We start from the raw sequence: 17,550 nt of genomic DNA, 5'->3' as shown, positions 1-17,550 counted from the left end.
GTGTGTCCCTATTCCCCCCATTATACATGAAGAAATGTCATCTTTATGGTGTCGACTGTTTATAGGTGAGCATTGCTCTGTCAGGCTGTATACTTCTTGTCATCTTTATTTCTCTTGGCTGTTGCTATTATATATACATGCTCAGCTTTTAGTCGGGCTGTGACAGCAAGGTTCCCACAGCCATCACTCCCAAGCAAAACAGATGAAGGTGTATGATGGGCCAGATGGAAAGTACTTAATTTTCTGGCCATCCATGGCTCTTTGCTTAGAATGAGAAATCACCCTCTGGATTTCGAGTTTCCACAGTCAATATCTGTCATAGAGTGGTAATGGTAAGAGTGCCCTGTAAAGCTGCCTTGGGGCTTCTTTTTCTGTTTGTCCCATAAATGTGCTCTGTATTTGTCTGGAACGAAATTGACATTCAGGGAGTCAGGTGGAAAATTGGTTTGTGAGAATTATGGGCACAAATGCCATCAACAATCTTAAGGTATCCAACCTCACCAAGTGCTCAGTCTTCAGTGGCCACTTTAAAAGACTGAAATGGATTTGCCCACCTTCCTGTCAGTGTGGCTGTTATTTATTGACTGCTATTTGCACACTCTTCCCTGTGGCAGAGAGAAGAATAGTACCTGCCCCAGCACCGTTTGCTCTGCCGTGGTACAAACACAAAATCTGAATATAAGGGGACGGGCCACAATGAGATAGAGCAAGTGAGATAACAGCTTGGAGGAGGAGCAGAGGTAGAGGACCATTTCCACTTACCAGGCAGCTGGAAACAGCCACCGTGGCTAGGTGACAAGTCTCTCCGATTTATGAATTACCTAGGCTCGTGCAGATTTGCTATCCTTCCAGGTGGGAGGAGGAGAGTCAGTGAAACACTCCGATCACTGGTTTTTAGGAATTTATGACTGTCTTAATGTACTCTGATGATATCACAGCAAGCTACCCGAGAACCGGAGTCTGCACCACTGCCTGAGGGTTGCAAGCCTGCTGCATTCCAGTTCCTAAGCAAATGGGCTCTGAAGGCTTGTCGTTCCTAGCTGTCTGAGCACCTTATTAATCCTCAGTGCATGTGGGCTGGGTAAGAGTGTGAAGCTGGGTTGCAAGACCTGTGGACAGCATTTGATTTAATGACTGGGCAAGTGAGTAGTGACTGGATTTGGTGCCTTGAGAATCTGATGGCACCCTAGTCCTGACCCTGGCTGGACAGCATATCTCCATAGTTTAGGGCCTCACTGTAGTAGAATTTGACCACAGGTGGCATACAAAGTCTGGAGAGATGGAGCTTAAGACTAAAGCAATGGGTCTAGAAGGACACCAGACCTCATTTTTCCAAGCAGCAGCTGCCTCTGGAGCATCAGTCACTCCTGCTGAGCAAGACTCTCACAGCTCTATGCTAGTTCTCCATACACCCTTTGCTCACCCTACAGGCAGCCTCCTACTTTTGTGAGTAGTGATGATCAAGTTCTGCACACTGTACCCCTCCTCCTGGAGCTGAAGTTTAGGGGTGGGTGTATCCTCTGACAGGTTCTCGATGTCCTGTGTTCCCTCTGTCTCTGCAATGGGGTCGCAGTAAGAGCCAACCAGAATCTGATCTGTGACAACCTACTACCCCGGAGGAACCTGCTCCTGCAGACACGGCTAATTAATGATGTTACCAGGTAGGGTCACTACTGTCGTTCCAGATGCCAAGTGTGTCTCTAGGTAGGAAAGAGGACTTTGTGGAAGCTCAAGCAAGAAAGACCATACCAAGCATAGGTACACTTTGTATGACTAGGACAATGTCCTCTAGCTCCTTTAGGGGAGTTTTGCAAAATTATCCTTAAAGTAGCTAAGAATGGAAGATAAATACATTCTAATGACTGAGGTTTTATTTTAAAAATGAATATACCTTTAATATTCCTTTGTGATATGTTTATGTTTTTATTTACCATTTTTCTAAAAACATTTTAATATAATGTATGTCCTACATTGTTACTATAGTTGCTTACATTCAAGGACACATGGGCATTTACCCTGTGAGGGTGAAGACAGACCCAACCAAACCTCCAACCCACCTGGTCCCTACATGTGGCCACATGTAACTCAAGTAAGCTCACTGAACCAGGCAGGCCTTACGTTCTTCTTACATTTTCCACTAGGTTCACAGTAGTAAGGGAAAAAACTTCCTCCCAATGTACAAAGCAACACACAGACCTCGCCACCACCCAGATCTTCCATCTTTTTTTTTTTTTTTTTTTTTTGAGACAGGGTTTCTCTGTGTAGCTTTTGCGCCTTTCCTGGAACTCACTTGGTAGCCCAGGCTGGCCTCGAACTCACAGAGATCCGCCTGCCTCTGCCTCCCGAGTGCTGGGATTAAAGGCGTGCGCCACCACCGCCCGGCGTCAGATCTTCCATCTTAACAGACATCTTAATACAACCTGAGTTATATGTGTCTGTCTCCAATAGAACATCCCCAAGCCCAGGAAAAGTCTCTTTTCAAGTATAACCCAAACATCCAGAAGTCTAAATTGTCTGTCCCACACTCTTAAGTTGTCTGTCCCATACTCTTTAAGTTGTCTGTCCCACACTTTTTTTCAACCTCAACAAGACTGGATAATAGTGACTTCCTACTGCCTTTAAGTATTAATTACACTTAGGGATTGTACTTAAACCTGTGTACCAGAGGATGGAGGTCATGTAAATGATTTCACCTTCTTACAGAAAGATACAAAGGTTGGTGGTCATACAACCCTTATACCATTTACAGCATTGTTGCACATGGTTGGCATTCCATAGATGTGTTGCCTTGAATTGAATACTTAAAAGGCCACCTTTATATTTTATAAGAAGTTACTGCTGTCACCAGCACGCCCACTAAGAGCTTGGCCAATTGCTGATGACTGTACAGTAACAAAATGAAATGATTAAAGTGTTCTGACTTAGGTTTAACTGTGCCAATGCCTTCTCTTGGTTCTGGTTCAATTTGTTCTCTTAGTTGTTTGCTCTCTGCAGAAGCAGCCTGTCCCATGTTTAATTTCAGTATCCGGCCGAACATTTTCCTGGGAGTTGCTGAAGGCTCGCCACAGTACAAGAAGTGGTACTTTGAGTTAATTATCGACCAGGTGGACCCCTTCCTCACAGCAGAGCCCACACACCTGCGAGTGGGCTGGGCCTCCTCAGGTTATGCCCCATACCCTGGAGGTGGAGAAGGGTGGGGAGGCAATGGTGTTGGTGATGACCTATACTCCTATGGCTTTGACGGACTTCATCTTTGGTCAGGTGAGTACCTTGTGAAGGCTTCCATTCACCACTCTATTGTTGCAAATAACTGAGCCTCATAGTGTTCACTTTGAGTTACAATGATAGAACTGCTTAAATCCCATGAGATTTATTGGTGGGAAGAGCAACAGGTTTAAACAAGCTTCATTTATAGCTTTAGTCTGAGAGTTTCTCACTATGTCACCCAATACAGATCACTTAACTTAAGCTCACTGTTACAATTTAACTGTAAAATGCTCCTCACAGGCTCATATGTTTGAATGCTTGGTCAACAGCTGGTGGCACTTTTTTGAGAAATTGTGGTACTGTTAGGAGGTAGCACCTAGATGGAGAAAGTAGGTCATTGGGGTCATACCTTGAGGTTTAGAGTCAAGCCCAACCTCTGTCCTCTCTCCAGTTTCTGGTTCACTGGTATATTAGCAAGCATTGGCCATTCATTCCCATTTGCACAGATCTACCCACCACCATGCTTCCCCTGCTAAGATAGCTATAAACAAACTTAAGTCCTTCCTTTCTGTCTTGTAGATATTTGATCACAGCAGTAAGAAAAGTATCTAATACACTTAGTGTCTATATCTGTCAGTCTTTATTGCAAATAGAGTTGTTAGGGTTTTATGAATAAGCACATAGACAATACTCAGATTTATTTAGTGGGCAGTAAGTAAGTAGCAAATACGGAGCTTATGCTACAGATACAGAGACTGATGCACTAAGACTCTAAGAAATGTATTCAGTCATCCTGGGAAGTCTCCTGATCTGATTGTGTCATCAAGGCCATGATGTCAACACTGCTTGCTGCCTCATGTTATGGTTGTTAGCATCTGTGGATTAGCGTTAATCTCAAAAAGAATTCAAGATTTTTTTTAAAAGATAAATACTGTTGTTTTTCCCATATATATGCATGGCCCATGAGTGTGAAGGGATGTATTGTTTCTACCTGGGTGAAAAATGTAAGGCTATGTTTTTCACCCAAAACAAATACCACACCTCTCCTACTTATTATCCAAAGCATGCATTGTCTGTATTTCTTTAAGAACTGCAGTTGGAGATAATGTGTGCCTGATAAAAATGCCTCACAGAAGCACAGTGTGGAATACTTCTTACAGAGGAGCCATGATGCACAGTCTTCCTTAATTTCAATATGAGAGAAATGTTTCTTAGCAAGATGAAGCTGCATACTGAATGTTCTTGTGTAACAGAGAACTGCATACCCATCACATTCTCCTCCTTCCCTTCAACCAGTGGTTCTCAACCTCCCTAATGCTATGACCCTTTGATACAGTTCCTCAAGACACCCAACCATAAAATTGTTTTCATTGTTACGTCATAACTGTAACTTTGCTGTTATAATCATAATGTATCTGTTTTCAATGGTCTTAGGCAACCCCTGTGAAAAGGTCATCTGACCCCTTCCCAGAGGGGTCATGGCCCACATTTTGAGAATCACTATGTTAGACAATACCCTAACTAATAATCAATGTTATCTGAGATTCTGATGGCATGATTCTTGGAGTAATCTTAATTTTTTTTAAGTTGTTAAGTTGAAGTTTCTCGTTATTTTTCTGCTGTTTTACATGCAGTTTAAAGCTTTTAAGACTATTGCAAATATACTCATTTGTACATTTTTTATGTATCCTGGATCATTGGGAGGGGTGGAGAGGATACAAAAGTCTACTCATGTTCTGTGTGCTCCAAAAATATTGAAAAAATGGCAGGAGGGAGAAGTAAGCAGAAGGAAATTTGTCTTTCGCTCTAGCCCCCAACTCACTTTCCCTAGTTTCTTCACAGAAGATGTTTCTCCCTTTCCTGATTCTCCAAGGCCCACTGTGGAATCACTGAGTCTGAGGGTGCACAGTAGGAGCCTTTAGCTTAGGTTATCACCACACGATTTACACTATTTCTGTGAATGGGAAGTGACTGATGACTGTGAATGGAAACTGAAGGATGCTCACACACATCAGCAACTCCTGAGATGGCTGAGATGGCAGGATGAAGTCTGTGAGAGACTGAATGAGCTTCACTTGTGGAGCCATTTCCACACTGGCTACTCATAGCCACCATCTCATCACCCCAAGTCTCTGTGCTCAATGGAAACCAGATCATACATACATGCAGAGGACTCTGCCAAGAGACTAAGAAAACACGAATCATAGCTACCCAATGGATGAAGCACACTGGACTCTTGTCTCAAAGACAAATGAGTCATTCTCAAAGGAAAAACTTCACTTCATCCTTCTCCCTACTGTAGCAGTAAACTTAGGCACTTAGGAGACTCTTGTGTCTATTTATAGACACTTGGGAATGAATGCTTCAGTGAGTCCAGAGGCAAAGAAACTAACCACTGTATATCAAAAAGAGCCACACTTGTGCATTTCAGGACCTTGGACATCATAATTGTGCATCGTTCCATAGTTGCTCCTGTCCAGCTCATCCTTTGTCCCATTTTGTGTGTCCTATGAGGGCAAGCAAACTAGTTGATCCAGGGCCACACTTGCCATCTCTAGCAGTGGCTCTGTTTTGTTGAAGAAGTGAGAAGATAGCTTTACAAACTGTTATTGTAAGTTTAAGCATTGCACGAGCTTCTTGATGTAATGCTGTACAGATGTGTTCAAGGGTCTCGATCCCTTGTTCTCTACCATCAGGAAAGATGTAGAGAAGACAGTGTCTATGAGATTTACACTTTTCTGTAGCATGAATCTTGAAAAGTTCTTATTAATAAGATCAAACCTGAAGCCAGTTATTGGGGTGAAATGCTGGAAGGTCAGAGAAGCAGAATAATCCACAGCTAACCTCACCTGGCCAACTTCTCCGCTGGTCTTGTTTCCTCAGACTGGGAGCTTCTGTGTCCTCATCCCAATGGCTCTCAGGTGAACTGCTGCTAGAAGCCTGAAAGCTTAACCAGCCAAATGCTTAACTAGCTAAATGATTAACCAGCCAAATGCTTCTAGTTCCTGGTCCTCACGCCTTATATATCTTTCTGCCTTCTACCATCACTCCCTGGGATTAAAGGATTGCTTTCTGGGATTAAAGGCATGAGTCACCATGCTAGGCTGTATCCTTGAACACATGGATTTCTGCCTAGCTCTGCCTCCCAAGTGCTGGGATTAAAGGCGTGTGCTACCACTGCCTATCTTCTATGTTTAATATTGTGGCTGTTCTGTCTCTGACCCCAGATAAGTTTATTAGGGTCACAATATTTCAGGGAACACACTACCACCACACTTTTCATTCTCACTCACTGAAACCCAAAGCTTCCTTAAGTCCAGGCTACATACTGGCTTCTCAAGCTCTGCACAGGAACATCTATCTTGTAGGAGGCATTCCAGGTAAATATATCACCTTGTGCTTCAGCTAAAGAAATAAGGTGTCTGTTAATGACGCCCACCAGGACTGCAGGGAATTTGGGGCATCTGAGGAAAGGGTAATTACCTTATGAATAAATGGCATGGAAATAACACTCAGCTTATATAGGAGAGGATGGGAGATGATTAGGGAGAGATACTGGAAACTGGTCGTGACAAATTTTCTTCTTTTTCTTGAGATTTAAGTTTCTAGGTCGATTAACTTTATAGTTATCTGTGTCAATAAATTAAACCACTGACTCGAACCAATCTGTACATATTTATTAAGGAACAATCAATGTAGTAGTTTGGAAGAATTGCTATACTAACATTTTATCAGTGAGAAAGGTCAAGGGGGGGGGAGGGAATAGCATGGCTTTGCCAGGCACCCAATTGTTGATTGGGAGAGGGGCACTTGGCAAATTGCTTACTTTGTAGAGACTGTTTCTTTAATTAATTAGAATAAGATATAAAGTTGGGCTGAGTGGCACATGCCTAGAAATTAAGCCATTAAGAATGCTGACGGAGCCGGGCAGTGGTGGCACATGCTTTTAATCCCAGCACTCAGGAGGCAGAGCCAGCAGATCTCTGGGAGTTCAAGGCCAACCTGATTTACAAAGCGAGACCCAGAACAGGCAACAAAACTACACAGAAAAACCCTGTCTCGAAAACAAATAAATAAACAAACAAACAAAAAAAGAATGCTGAGGGAAAAGGCTCATTTGAACTCAGGAATAAAACATAGCTAGACTACATTTTGAAAGTGATAGTTGCTAGGGAAGGGCATTTTCTTCAATGGACACTGGGTATATCAACCATTAAGAGGGGTGGCTTCTTATCTCTCAGTGCCACATAGAACTCACATGGAGGACTTGAAAGACAGGGAAAAGTAGACAGCAGAATCACAGCTCAACATTTCAAGTTTCATTGTTATAAGAGGTTTAGGAAGTTGACGATCCCAGTGAATTGTATGTTTATCTATCAAGGTTCTGGATGCTTTTACAGTTAACTGTCCAAAATCATATTTCAGATGTTTGCTGGTTCCCAAAAGTCACAGATATGTTGGGAATTGTTCATCAAGGATATTTTCTGGAAGCTAAAATAATGTAAAAGGAAACATTTTATTGGTAACAACTATTTCAATGGGAAAATCAGAACTCAAGAGTGGGACAAACAGAGCATGTTTTTCTGCATTTTCATATCATAAATTCCTTTCAAAATAGACTTGAGTGAAAAAGAGAACAGATTGTTGGACTGGGAATGTCTACACTCCACAGCGAATTAAAGGGAGTCAGTCATTTTCAACTGGAAAAACTGGCAAGATGTCAATACCATCTACACTCCACACTGCTCAGTTTTGTTTCATGTTTAAATAATTTTGACTGTAGGTTTCCTACCGCAGTTATCTAGAGTCAGTAAAGTGTTGAAATTATAAAATCAGAGTCCAAGGCCTCCCCACATGAATTGGAGATCACCACTGCTGACTGGTTCTGCAGTGTAGATAACCAAGCTCCGAGTTCTGTCTGGCTTCACTACCCCCACCCCACATCCCGTCTCCCTCTCATCAGGCCTCACACCTCAGCTTCAACTCTTTATTTCCCATTTATCTAGCATCCTGTTTGCTCTCCAAGTCTCTGTGTCTCCCATGTTGGCAGGCAGACAGACAGACAGACAGACAGACTTAGCATCTTCCTCCACCTCTGGCAGACATGGGTGTAGCTGGAGAGTTTTCTCTCCGGTCCCGCCAAGCCCCAGCAGTCCAACAACCCACTTCTAAAATAAACACACAGATGCTTATATTATTTAAACTGTTTGGCCTAATAGCTCAGGCTTCTTGCTAACTGTTCTTATATCTTAAATTAATCCATTTCTATAAATCTATACCTTGCCATGTGGCTCATGGCTTACCAGCATCTTCACAGGCTACTTGTCATGGCAATGGCTGGCAGTGTCTCCCTCTGCCTTCCTGTTCTCTCCATTCTCCTCTTTGTTATTCCCACCTATACTTCCTGCCTGGCCACTGGCCAATCAGTGTTTTATTTATTGACCAATCAGAGCAACACATTTGACATACAGACCATCCCACAACACATGGGCCTTCATTCCAATATTTATCCTATTGTTGTAATTTTTATTTGAATATCCACTCCCCACCTGGAGACTGTGAACTTCTTTTTTTTTTTTTTTTTTTTTTTTTTTTGGTTTTTCGAGACAGGGTTTCTCTGTGTAGCTTTGCGCCTTTCCTGGAGCTCGCTTGGTAGCCCAGGCTGGCCTCGAACTCACAGAGATCCGCCTGGCTCTGCCTCCCAAGTGCTGGGATTAAAGGCGTGCGCCACCACCGCCCGGCTTGACTGTGAACTTCTTAAGAGCACAAAATGGGCCTTCTGCCTTTGATTTCCAGCCCTAGAGATAGCGGTTGGCACAGGGAGAACTTCCTTGTTGTTTGTGATAGTGGGAAGGGGGTTTAGACATGGTTTTTTTCAATCACCTAAATTAGTTAGAAGATGTATTTATTTTTAAATTAAAAATACAATAATTTCGCTGTTTTTTTAAATCAACCATTTAGTTTTTAATCTATTACTAAAATAGCAGTAGCCATCAAAAACATTGAATGCTTCTAAATTGGGATTAGAAATATTACCAAATATGTATATACAAAATTTTTAAATAGCACATATCCACCAAGAGTAGATTTATTTTAGGTTACCTTTTACGATGCATTCTTAAGCAATTAAAATCTAGCTTTTAATATATCTACTATTATGCCATAAGTTATAATATGATTTATCAAAAAAAGTCCAAGCAGGCTTACTCATCCTGAGTTGGATACACTCTGTATAATGTGTGTGTGCACATGAGAATTAGTCTGTTTTAATGAAAGCTTTTTTTTTAGATTCTTTGACAATTTCATAGATGTTTATATAGAATTTTGGTCATTTTCATGCCCCCATTACCCGCTCTCATATCTATCTGATACCCCTTTCTCTTTTGCTGAAAACTTTCTTCTTCCTAATAAGTCCCTTCCTACCTGGATGATTTTTTTTTTTTTTGCCATTGAGTTTAATTAGGCTTGTTCGCATAAGCATGTGTTGGGGGTTATTTATTGAAACATTGGCGACCTGTCATTGTCTAGACCTTTGAAGAAAATTATATCCCCACTCCTTAAATTCCCATAATCCCTCAGTGCAAGGTGGGACTTCATCAGCCCTCCCCCCACGCATGATGAAATGTTGATGGGTCCAATCCCATATAAGTCATGTGTAGGCATCCACATCACCATAAGCTCATTAGCGATCAACCTTGTTATGTCCAGAGGACTCTGTTTCATAGCGCTCCTCTCCGACCTTGGCCTCCCATATCCTTTATGATCCTCTGGGTGATGTTCCCTGAGTCTTGCAGAGCCTTGATACGGATGTCCTGTTTAAGGCCAAGCATGCCAAAGTCACCCACTGCATTCTGGAGTTACATTTTCCTTTTACTTACTTTTCTATATAATGGTTAATGTTTATAATGAACACATATTAATTGTACAATTAAGAAACAAGATGTCTTTATCTTGTTCCTGAAACCCCATATTAGTTTCCAGCTTCTGCCTGTCTGCTCCTTTGTTCCCAGGAGAAACATAAACAGGAGAGGAGGATGGGTAGGATCATGATGATAATAACACAGAAAAACAAGGTATTTTCTCACTACTTGGGGTCAGAAGTGTTCAATCATTTTATGGGGAAGATACAGGAAAACATTTTGTAAGCACTAATGCAGATTTAAATGACAATGTGTTTGCCTCCTTGTCTGAAGTAAGAAAGCTATTTAAAGCAGGCAGACCTTGTTGTGTGGTTCCCTGGCTAGTGGGGATGCAGTCTTCTCTGCTGGCTTCCCACACAGTGCCCATATCTTTCTGAGAAAGCAGAAGTGAGCAAGGCCTTCTCTTACCTGTAACTAAACATCTACACCCCTACCTCCAAGGACCTCTACTCAGTAGAAGCCATCTGTCCCTTCCTTGCAGCCCCAGGGTAATCTGAGCACATGCCTAGTAGACTCACTCCTCACCATTTTTATTCTTAGTAGTTTTAGGACTTCCTCTGAGACTTGGTTCGTGTCAAGCATGGTGTCTATCCACTCACCAGCTTACAAAATAATTTCCTCTCTCTTATCTCACTCAGTAAGGAATTGCATTTCCACTGCAGTAGCATATTCTGAACCCTTCTTAAATTGAATACTTGTCACATTTCCCCATCTCCAGTAGTAACCTCTAAGTATGTCTGCCTACCTGATGCTTGCCTCCAGGGTTCCACAGTTTTATTCCTGTTCTTTGCACACCAGGCCGGATACCCAGAGCTGTGGCCTCCATCAACCAGCATCTGCTGAAGTCAGATGATGTGGTGAGCTGCTGCCTTGACCTTGGAGTACCCAGCATTTCTTTCCGAATCAATGGGCAACCTGTGCAGGGGATGTTTGAGAATTTCAACACAGATGGACTCTTCTTCCCTGTGATGAGCTTTTCAGCTGGTGTCAAGTAAGTGATGGCTGCAGTTTCCTGGAAAATAGCTATGACCCCACCTTAAAACTTCCCTGTCACCCTTGTGAGCTGAGGAACCAACAATTTCTTTTACGGTTTCGTCTCAAAAGCCAAATTGCTCACAAGAAAGTAATGACAAAAGGGCAAGAGGCAACCCAACTCATTCCCTTCACCTACTTGCTGCATAGGTTCCTCCTGCAGGGGCTGTCCTACAGACTCCTAACTGTATGAGAAATCCAAGGAACAAATCAGTAGTTACAAGAATAATACATGCTCATTATGAAAACCTTGAAAGAAATAATTACAAATGCACAATAAAAGTCGCTTTCTTTTTCTTTCTTTCCTTCTTTTTTGTTTGTTTTGTTTTGTTTTTCTAGACAGGGTTTCTCTGTGTAGCCCTAACTGTTCTGGAACTCATAGTGTAGCCCAGGCTGGCCTCGAACTCATAGAGATCCACCTCCCTCTGCCTCCCGAGTGCTGGGATTATGGGTGTGTGCCACCACCGCTTGGCTCATCTTCTATTCCAGTGCTTAGCTATAATCACTGTTAATATTTTGTTTTATTCATCTTTTTGCTACAAATGAGGGTATACTTTCTAAATTGCAGTCACTGCAAATGTGAAGTATAATTTTTCACTCAGAAATAAGTAATGAGCCTTTTCCTGACTCATTAGCTACCCTCAAAATTATTTTTATGGTCACATAATCTCTCTTTATTTCACTGCCTCATAATATAGCCATTACTTTAGTGTTATGTTTTCATGCCAATTCTACTTCTATTGTTACAAATAGCGTTGTTACAGACATACCTGTGTGTAACTCTTGTTCTGCATTGCCGTTTTCTTCCTCTCAGAAGAAAGAGGAAATGTATTATATCTTAAGATTCAAAATTTATAATGATGTGGCCAAATTGATTTTTAGAAAAAAATGCATGAACTATTAGGAGCTTCTTATCAATAATTACAAAATCTACATTTCTTTGAAAACCACAACCTTGTTCAGGACACATTTTGCATCAAATCTAACCTGAACTCAGGTTGTAGCAAAGCTGTCATCAATAGAAATTCAACTGGTTTTCAATCTTTGACAGCATAATTCCTATGAATGTGTGTATGTTTAACTGCAGAGATATTAGTATGTCTGAATACTGGATACTGTTTCTCCTCTGGCTAGTGGTTCTGTTTGAGATGTGTGCATGCTACACAGAATCTCTTTCTTTTTTGAATGTTTATGCATTCCAAATCCCCAATTATATCTCTAGAGATTCCAGATAAAATATCTGGGCCTGTGATATCATTTAAATAATTGTAGAGCCGAGAAGGTAGTTCAGTTATGCACAAAAAAACTTGTATTCACTCCCAAGGACACATATAAAACTAAGCTAAGGGATTGCATGCACTGTGATATTGGTGCTGAGACGGGGAGATAAGCAGATCCCTGAGGATCGCTGGACCAGGCATCCCAGTATACTTGGCAAATTCAAAGCCATTAAGAGACCTTGTCTCAACAAGAGGCAAATGGCGCCTAAGGAACAGCATCTGTGGTTGTTCTCTAGCCTCCACATACATGCACACACACATGAGTACCTAAACACATATAAAAAAAGCAACATATGAGAATTCCCAATTGATTGAATCCACACTAATTTTATCGTTGCTGGTTATTTTTTATTTTACCAATTTGAAATTATAAAGCACATTCTTCTGTTTCTTTCTCCACCTAGTATTTTTGCTGGTTTTATGTTCCTAGCCTTTCTGATATTAATTTTGAATGGTCTTATTGTTAATCAAGTTACATTTAAGACTGCTGATCTGTTTTCTATAGCTTCAATATTTTTTCCAAGTTATGATTTACCTTTTATGGTTAATTTTTATCCTATCTTCCCCTTTTAATGTAATATAAGTCAAAATCATAAGAACCTAAAATAGCACCACTCGAAGATGATAATGTTATGTTTTACATATAGATAGTTTGCATTGACTTGGGGATGTACTGTGCATGCTGTTTTCCTATAGCTCACTGCTTACGATCGTATTCACAGTTCTGGCCCTCTCTTTCCTTGTATCATATAAATGCTGTTTTAACTCTCTTAGCCTTGTTACACATTTAGATGTCTGTAAGTCAAGACCCCACAATAAGCCTGTTTCCCAAATTGTCTCAGCCATTCCACTCTCCAGCTCTGTATTTTAAAGAGCTCATAACTGACTGAGCAGGACATAGGAGTTACAGTTACAATCACACTTGTATCCATGGATGCCATCGAACAGTGCAGCGGGAGCAGGGTATGACAACAGGAGCCACAGAGGAGTAAGAAGCAGGCACTGCAAAGCCCCAGGGTAGGATTTGCAGAATGTCACCATAGGCATAGGCTTCAGCACTTCATGAAGTGCTGAACAAAGCCAGACAAGTTCATATATCTTCCGAAGGGAGATAAGAATGGATTAGAGCAAAGTCCCTGTGGCAGTCAGGAGGAACCAAGTGTGAGTCACAGCGCACAGCTACCCAGCTCCCCAGCTCTGTTCCCTAGGAGCAGAGACACTAATGCAGCACAGCCACATTAGGGTCATCGTGTTGGCCCAGAATCTTCTATGGAGAAGCGGGTGACCCTGCATGATCAGTGCCTAGAACCACATTTGTCTGGATAGCTTATGGCCTCACTTTTCCATCCTCAACATCTTCCCCTTTCTGTTCTGTTTTGACCAGTGCCACTCACTGACTTTAGATTATTTTCACAGAGAGAGAGAGAGAAAGAGAAAGCACTTCTTAAGATCTCATTTGTGAAAACTATTTAGATGTTTAAAAAATATACATTTTATTAATATTTAATTTAACACATTTTAATAAACATTTTTTAAAATATTTTATTGTTTGAAAATTTAATTTATGTATATAATGTGTTTTGATTATAACCCCATTACCTCCCCTCCAGCTCCTCCTGTGTCCCTCCACCACTATCCTTCCTAGGTATATGTATTATGTTTTAAAATGCACTGAGTCCATTTAGTACACTGCCTATATGTGCATGAAGTGTAGAGTCATTACTGAAGCATGGGGAGCCTTCCAGGAGCCATGTTCGTAAAGAAAACACACTCTCTCTTTCCCAGCAGCCATCAGTTACCAATAGCTCCTCAGCTAGAAATCGGACTTTGCCACACACACACCCATCTTGCTCAAGTATTGTACAGTGAGTCACAGCCGCTGTGGTGCAATAGTACTGTCCTATCCAAGCAGCACTGTCTCACTGAAGTCACCTCTCACCTTTGACTCCTATAATCTTTCCACAGCCCCTTCCACCGTGATCCTTGAGCATTTGGAAGAAGAGGGGTTGTGATATAGATAGATGTCCCCTGTGTAAATTCAAATTTTCAAAGAGACCGTCTTCTCCGATCTGCTGCAATTGATTGTCTTTCTGAGTAGTTTGCATTCAGAGAAAACTACATCTGCTTTTGCAAAATGTGTAGTAATTATTTGTATGTATGTGTGTGTGTGTGCTTGTATGACATGTGTGTTCATGGGTATGTGAATGTGAGAGCATGCTTGACACAGTGTACCCAGGTCAGAGGACATCCTCGGGTGTTGTATCAGTCCTCACCTTTCACCTTGTTTGAGACAGCTTCTCTCTTGTTTTTTGCTGCTGTTTGCATCAGGTTAACTAGCCTACAAGCTTTACTGACTCCCGTGTTCTTGTTCTATCTCCCAGTTGGGGAGTGCTGGAATTAAAGATGCTTGTGCTACCACAACAGCTTTTAGTGGGTACTGGGGATCTGAACTCAGGTCATCATCAGGCTTGCTCACTTCACACTTCACTTACTGAGCCGTCTCCTAGTTTGGCAATTCTTAGTCATTATTTCATCCATTCAGACTCCTTCAAAGTAATGAGATAGGATTTCCATGTCTGTGATTTGTATTTGCTCTGAGTGGACCTTGCTTTGGAATCCTCTCTTGACTGAGAACTTCAGAGCAGGTAAAGACATAGGTGACTGAATGCCATCCTTATTTAGAAGACATTGCTGGCATTTCATCTCTATGTCAGTAGATCACATAGCCCTCGGAGCACACAGTTAACAGAGAAGTAAAGTTACAGGATAAACAGTGAGTTGTTCTCTGAGAGAATTTAACAAGTTTGAAGAGTCTAGATGTGCTAGCTTTAAGAGTCAACAGCTTAGATCTGGGGGCTTTTGCTCATAGCAACTGGACATATGGCATGCTTAAGAGCAGTTTGGGTGCCTCGATGTCACCTGATACCTGACCCTGAAAACACAGTCAGCACTGGGCAATTCCTGTCTCTGGGTCTCATGACAGGATATGAACACAGAGAGGTAGAAACACTATCCCCACATACGTGTTTCTGAAATGCATCATCAGATGGCATCTTTGCTCCAGGTTATTGCTGGTCTTATGTTGGAGAGTAGTCAACTGGCTCTTTTCAATTATGAGTGAATGGCTTCAATAAACCAACACTTTTACATCAACTTGAGAAATATATTTTGGTGTTAAAACATGTCACTTCCTATACTGATCTAGTTTAGTTATGCAAAGAGAGGCCAGGATATTAACTCTAGGCTAATTAAGATATCTTACTGAAAATAAGCATGCTCAATATATATATTTTTTTAATTTTTAAATTACCATTTTACACCATATTTTAAAACATGTGCTTGATTTTATGGCAGTTCTCCAAGAGAGAAGTAAGTTAGCATGCCCACCTAGGAAGAGAGTCTTATTTCCCAACACAGGATCCTTCAGAATTGTTTCTCATACTCATTTTTAATTTGTGTGTAGTTTCTAAATTAGATTTCTCTTCTGCAATCCCATTACCTTCCACTCAGTGATCTTTAATGAGGTCATACTCTTGAATTTTTAAATTATTATTTGTATCAGTGCAAACTATGTTGTTAATTACACCTGATTAGGATGTCCCTGCCAGCAATCATGGAAGAGCAAAGGGCACAAAGAACAAAAATCTTTTTTCAATTAGATTTACCCCTGGCGAAGTCAAAGGCAGCATGAATAATTACTGACAAAATTCACAAATCAATATGTGCTCCCTTCCCTAACTGTTATGAATGTACTGCTCCAGTTTACTCTGACTGTGGCCTGTTTGTAGGTAGTGTTACTAGTGCCGTAATGTGGTGGTGACAACCCTATTCAACACAGAGTGGAAGATGAGCATATGTACCTTGGAGCCCATCCAAAATTTCCAGTTATTTTGATGCCAGGAAGCTTTTGTTAAAGACGACATCACCCTTGCCCCTCACTGGAAATAGTACAGGGCATGAATCACCAAGATGGCCTTATACAAAAGGCCAGAGTAGATAGTAAATTTGGGGTGCTCTTTTTGTTCTTAAAAAAAGTTGAGCTTTTTACTGTAGTAAAATATATTTTACAGCTATATGCTCCCCTATAGACATATTTAATCATCTTATGTAACTGTTACCAGCCTTTTCTAATTAATAAAAAAAATCCTAAAACAGTTGGTGCCTGTAGCTGCTGTTTGTTTCCATCGATATCCACCAGACTTGGCTAAAATTCAGGTAACCGACAGCTTAGCTATTTCCAGCTTGCTGTGGTCAATGCTGTGGAAATTATTGCTGGGATAAATATATTGCTGCAGAGGAACAAGATGAGTGCTGGCTGGATTGCCCTGGGCTTCACCACATGTAAGCCAGTAAGAAATATGAATGTGAGAATGTCCATAACTCGGATTATTCTCCATTCTTAGCATTGCAGACTAAAGATGCAATTATGAATCATGAGATGTGAATTAAACTCAGGTCAGCAAAAGCCTGCTAACAATCCCCTCTTAACCCGTATACTCTTCTTCTTTGGACCACTACCCCAGGCCTCCCAGAGGGATTAAATAGCAGCTGCAAGATTGAAACGTCTGGAAAGATTAGAACACCTCCATGCCTGCTAGACAGCTGGGGATGATGACAGCGTAGCATGATGAAGAGAAAACTGGGCATCATTTTTTATCATGGCAAAACTTTGTCTTCATTTTTAGTGTTTTTATTCATGAATCAGTCTTTTAAATATGACAAGAGGTATCCTCATTGCTTCTGCAAATTAGCAGTCAGAAATCTCCAAGATGAAATTATAAATGCTACCAGAGCTTTTCAGTGTCATTTCCCTTTGCTTTCAAATTTTGACAAGCAAATAAGACTTCCCCCTACACATCCCAATATTTTTTATTTCCAGGACACTATGACTGAAACACTTGCTTATCTCTGAGATAAAGAAATCTTTATCTTTGTAAGCTTTATGAAGAAAAAAAATCTTCCTCATGTCTGAGTTCCAGGAAGAACCTCAGAAGATGGAACAGGTGCTTTAGTGGAAGAGATTAGATTGACTAATGAGTGTGTGTGTGTGTGTGTGTGTGTGTGTGTGTGTGTGTGTGTGTGTATGTACGCACATACATCATTTTAAATTT

General features: G+C 41.1%; 1 protein-coding gene across 1 annotated transcript in view; it reads left to right on the top strand.

Annotated features, from left to right (window-relative positions):
- The window catches only part of Ryr3 (ryanodine receptor 3), a 535,270-nt gene that overhangs the window by 275,699 nt on the left and 242,021 nt on the right, over nucleotides 1-17,550 (top strand). Inside the window, exons 17-19 of the mRNA XM_076570297.1 lie at nucleotides 1,528-1,661; nucleotides 3,023-3,261; nucleotides 10,926-11,118. Coding sequence (XP_076426412.1) covers nucleotides 1,528-1,661; nucleotides 3,023-3,261; nucleotides 10,926-11,118 — 566 coding nt within the window. The remainder of the gene's footprint in view (nucleotides 1-1,527; nucleotides 1,662-3,022; nucleotides 3,262-10,925; nucleotides 11,119-17,550) is intronic.

The sequence above is a fragment of the Peromyscus maniculatus genome, chromosome 4, assembly GCF_049852395.1.
Source record: "Peromyscus maniculatus bairdii isolate BWxNUB_F1_BW_parent chromosome 4, HU_Pman_BW_mat_3.1, whole genome shotgun sequence".
NCBI lineage: Eukaryota > Metazoa > Chordata > Mammalia > Rodentia > Cricetidae > Peromyscus > Peromyscus maniculatus.
Note: the sequence above shows the minus strand (reverse complement) of the source record. Positions and strands in the feature narration are given on the sequence as shown.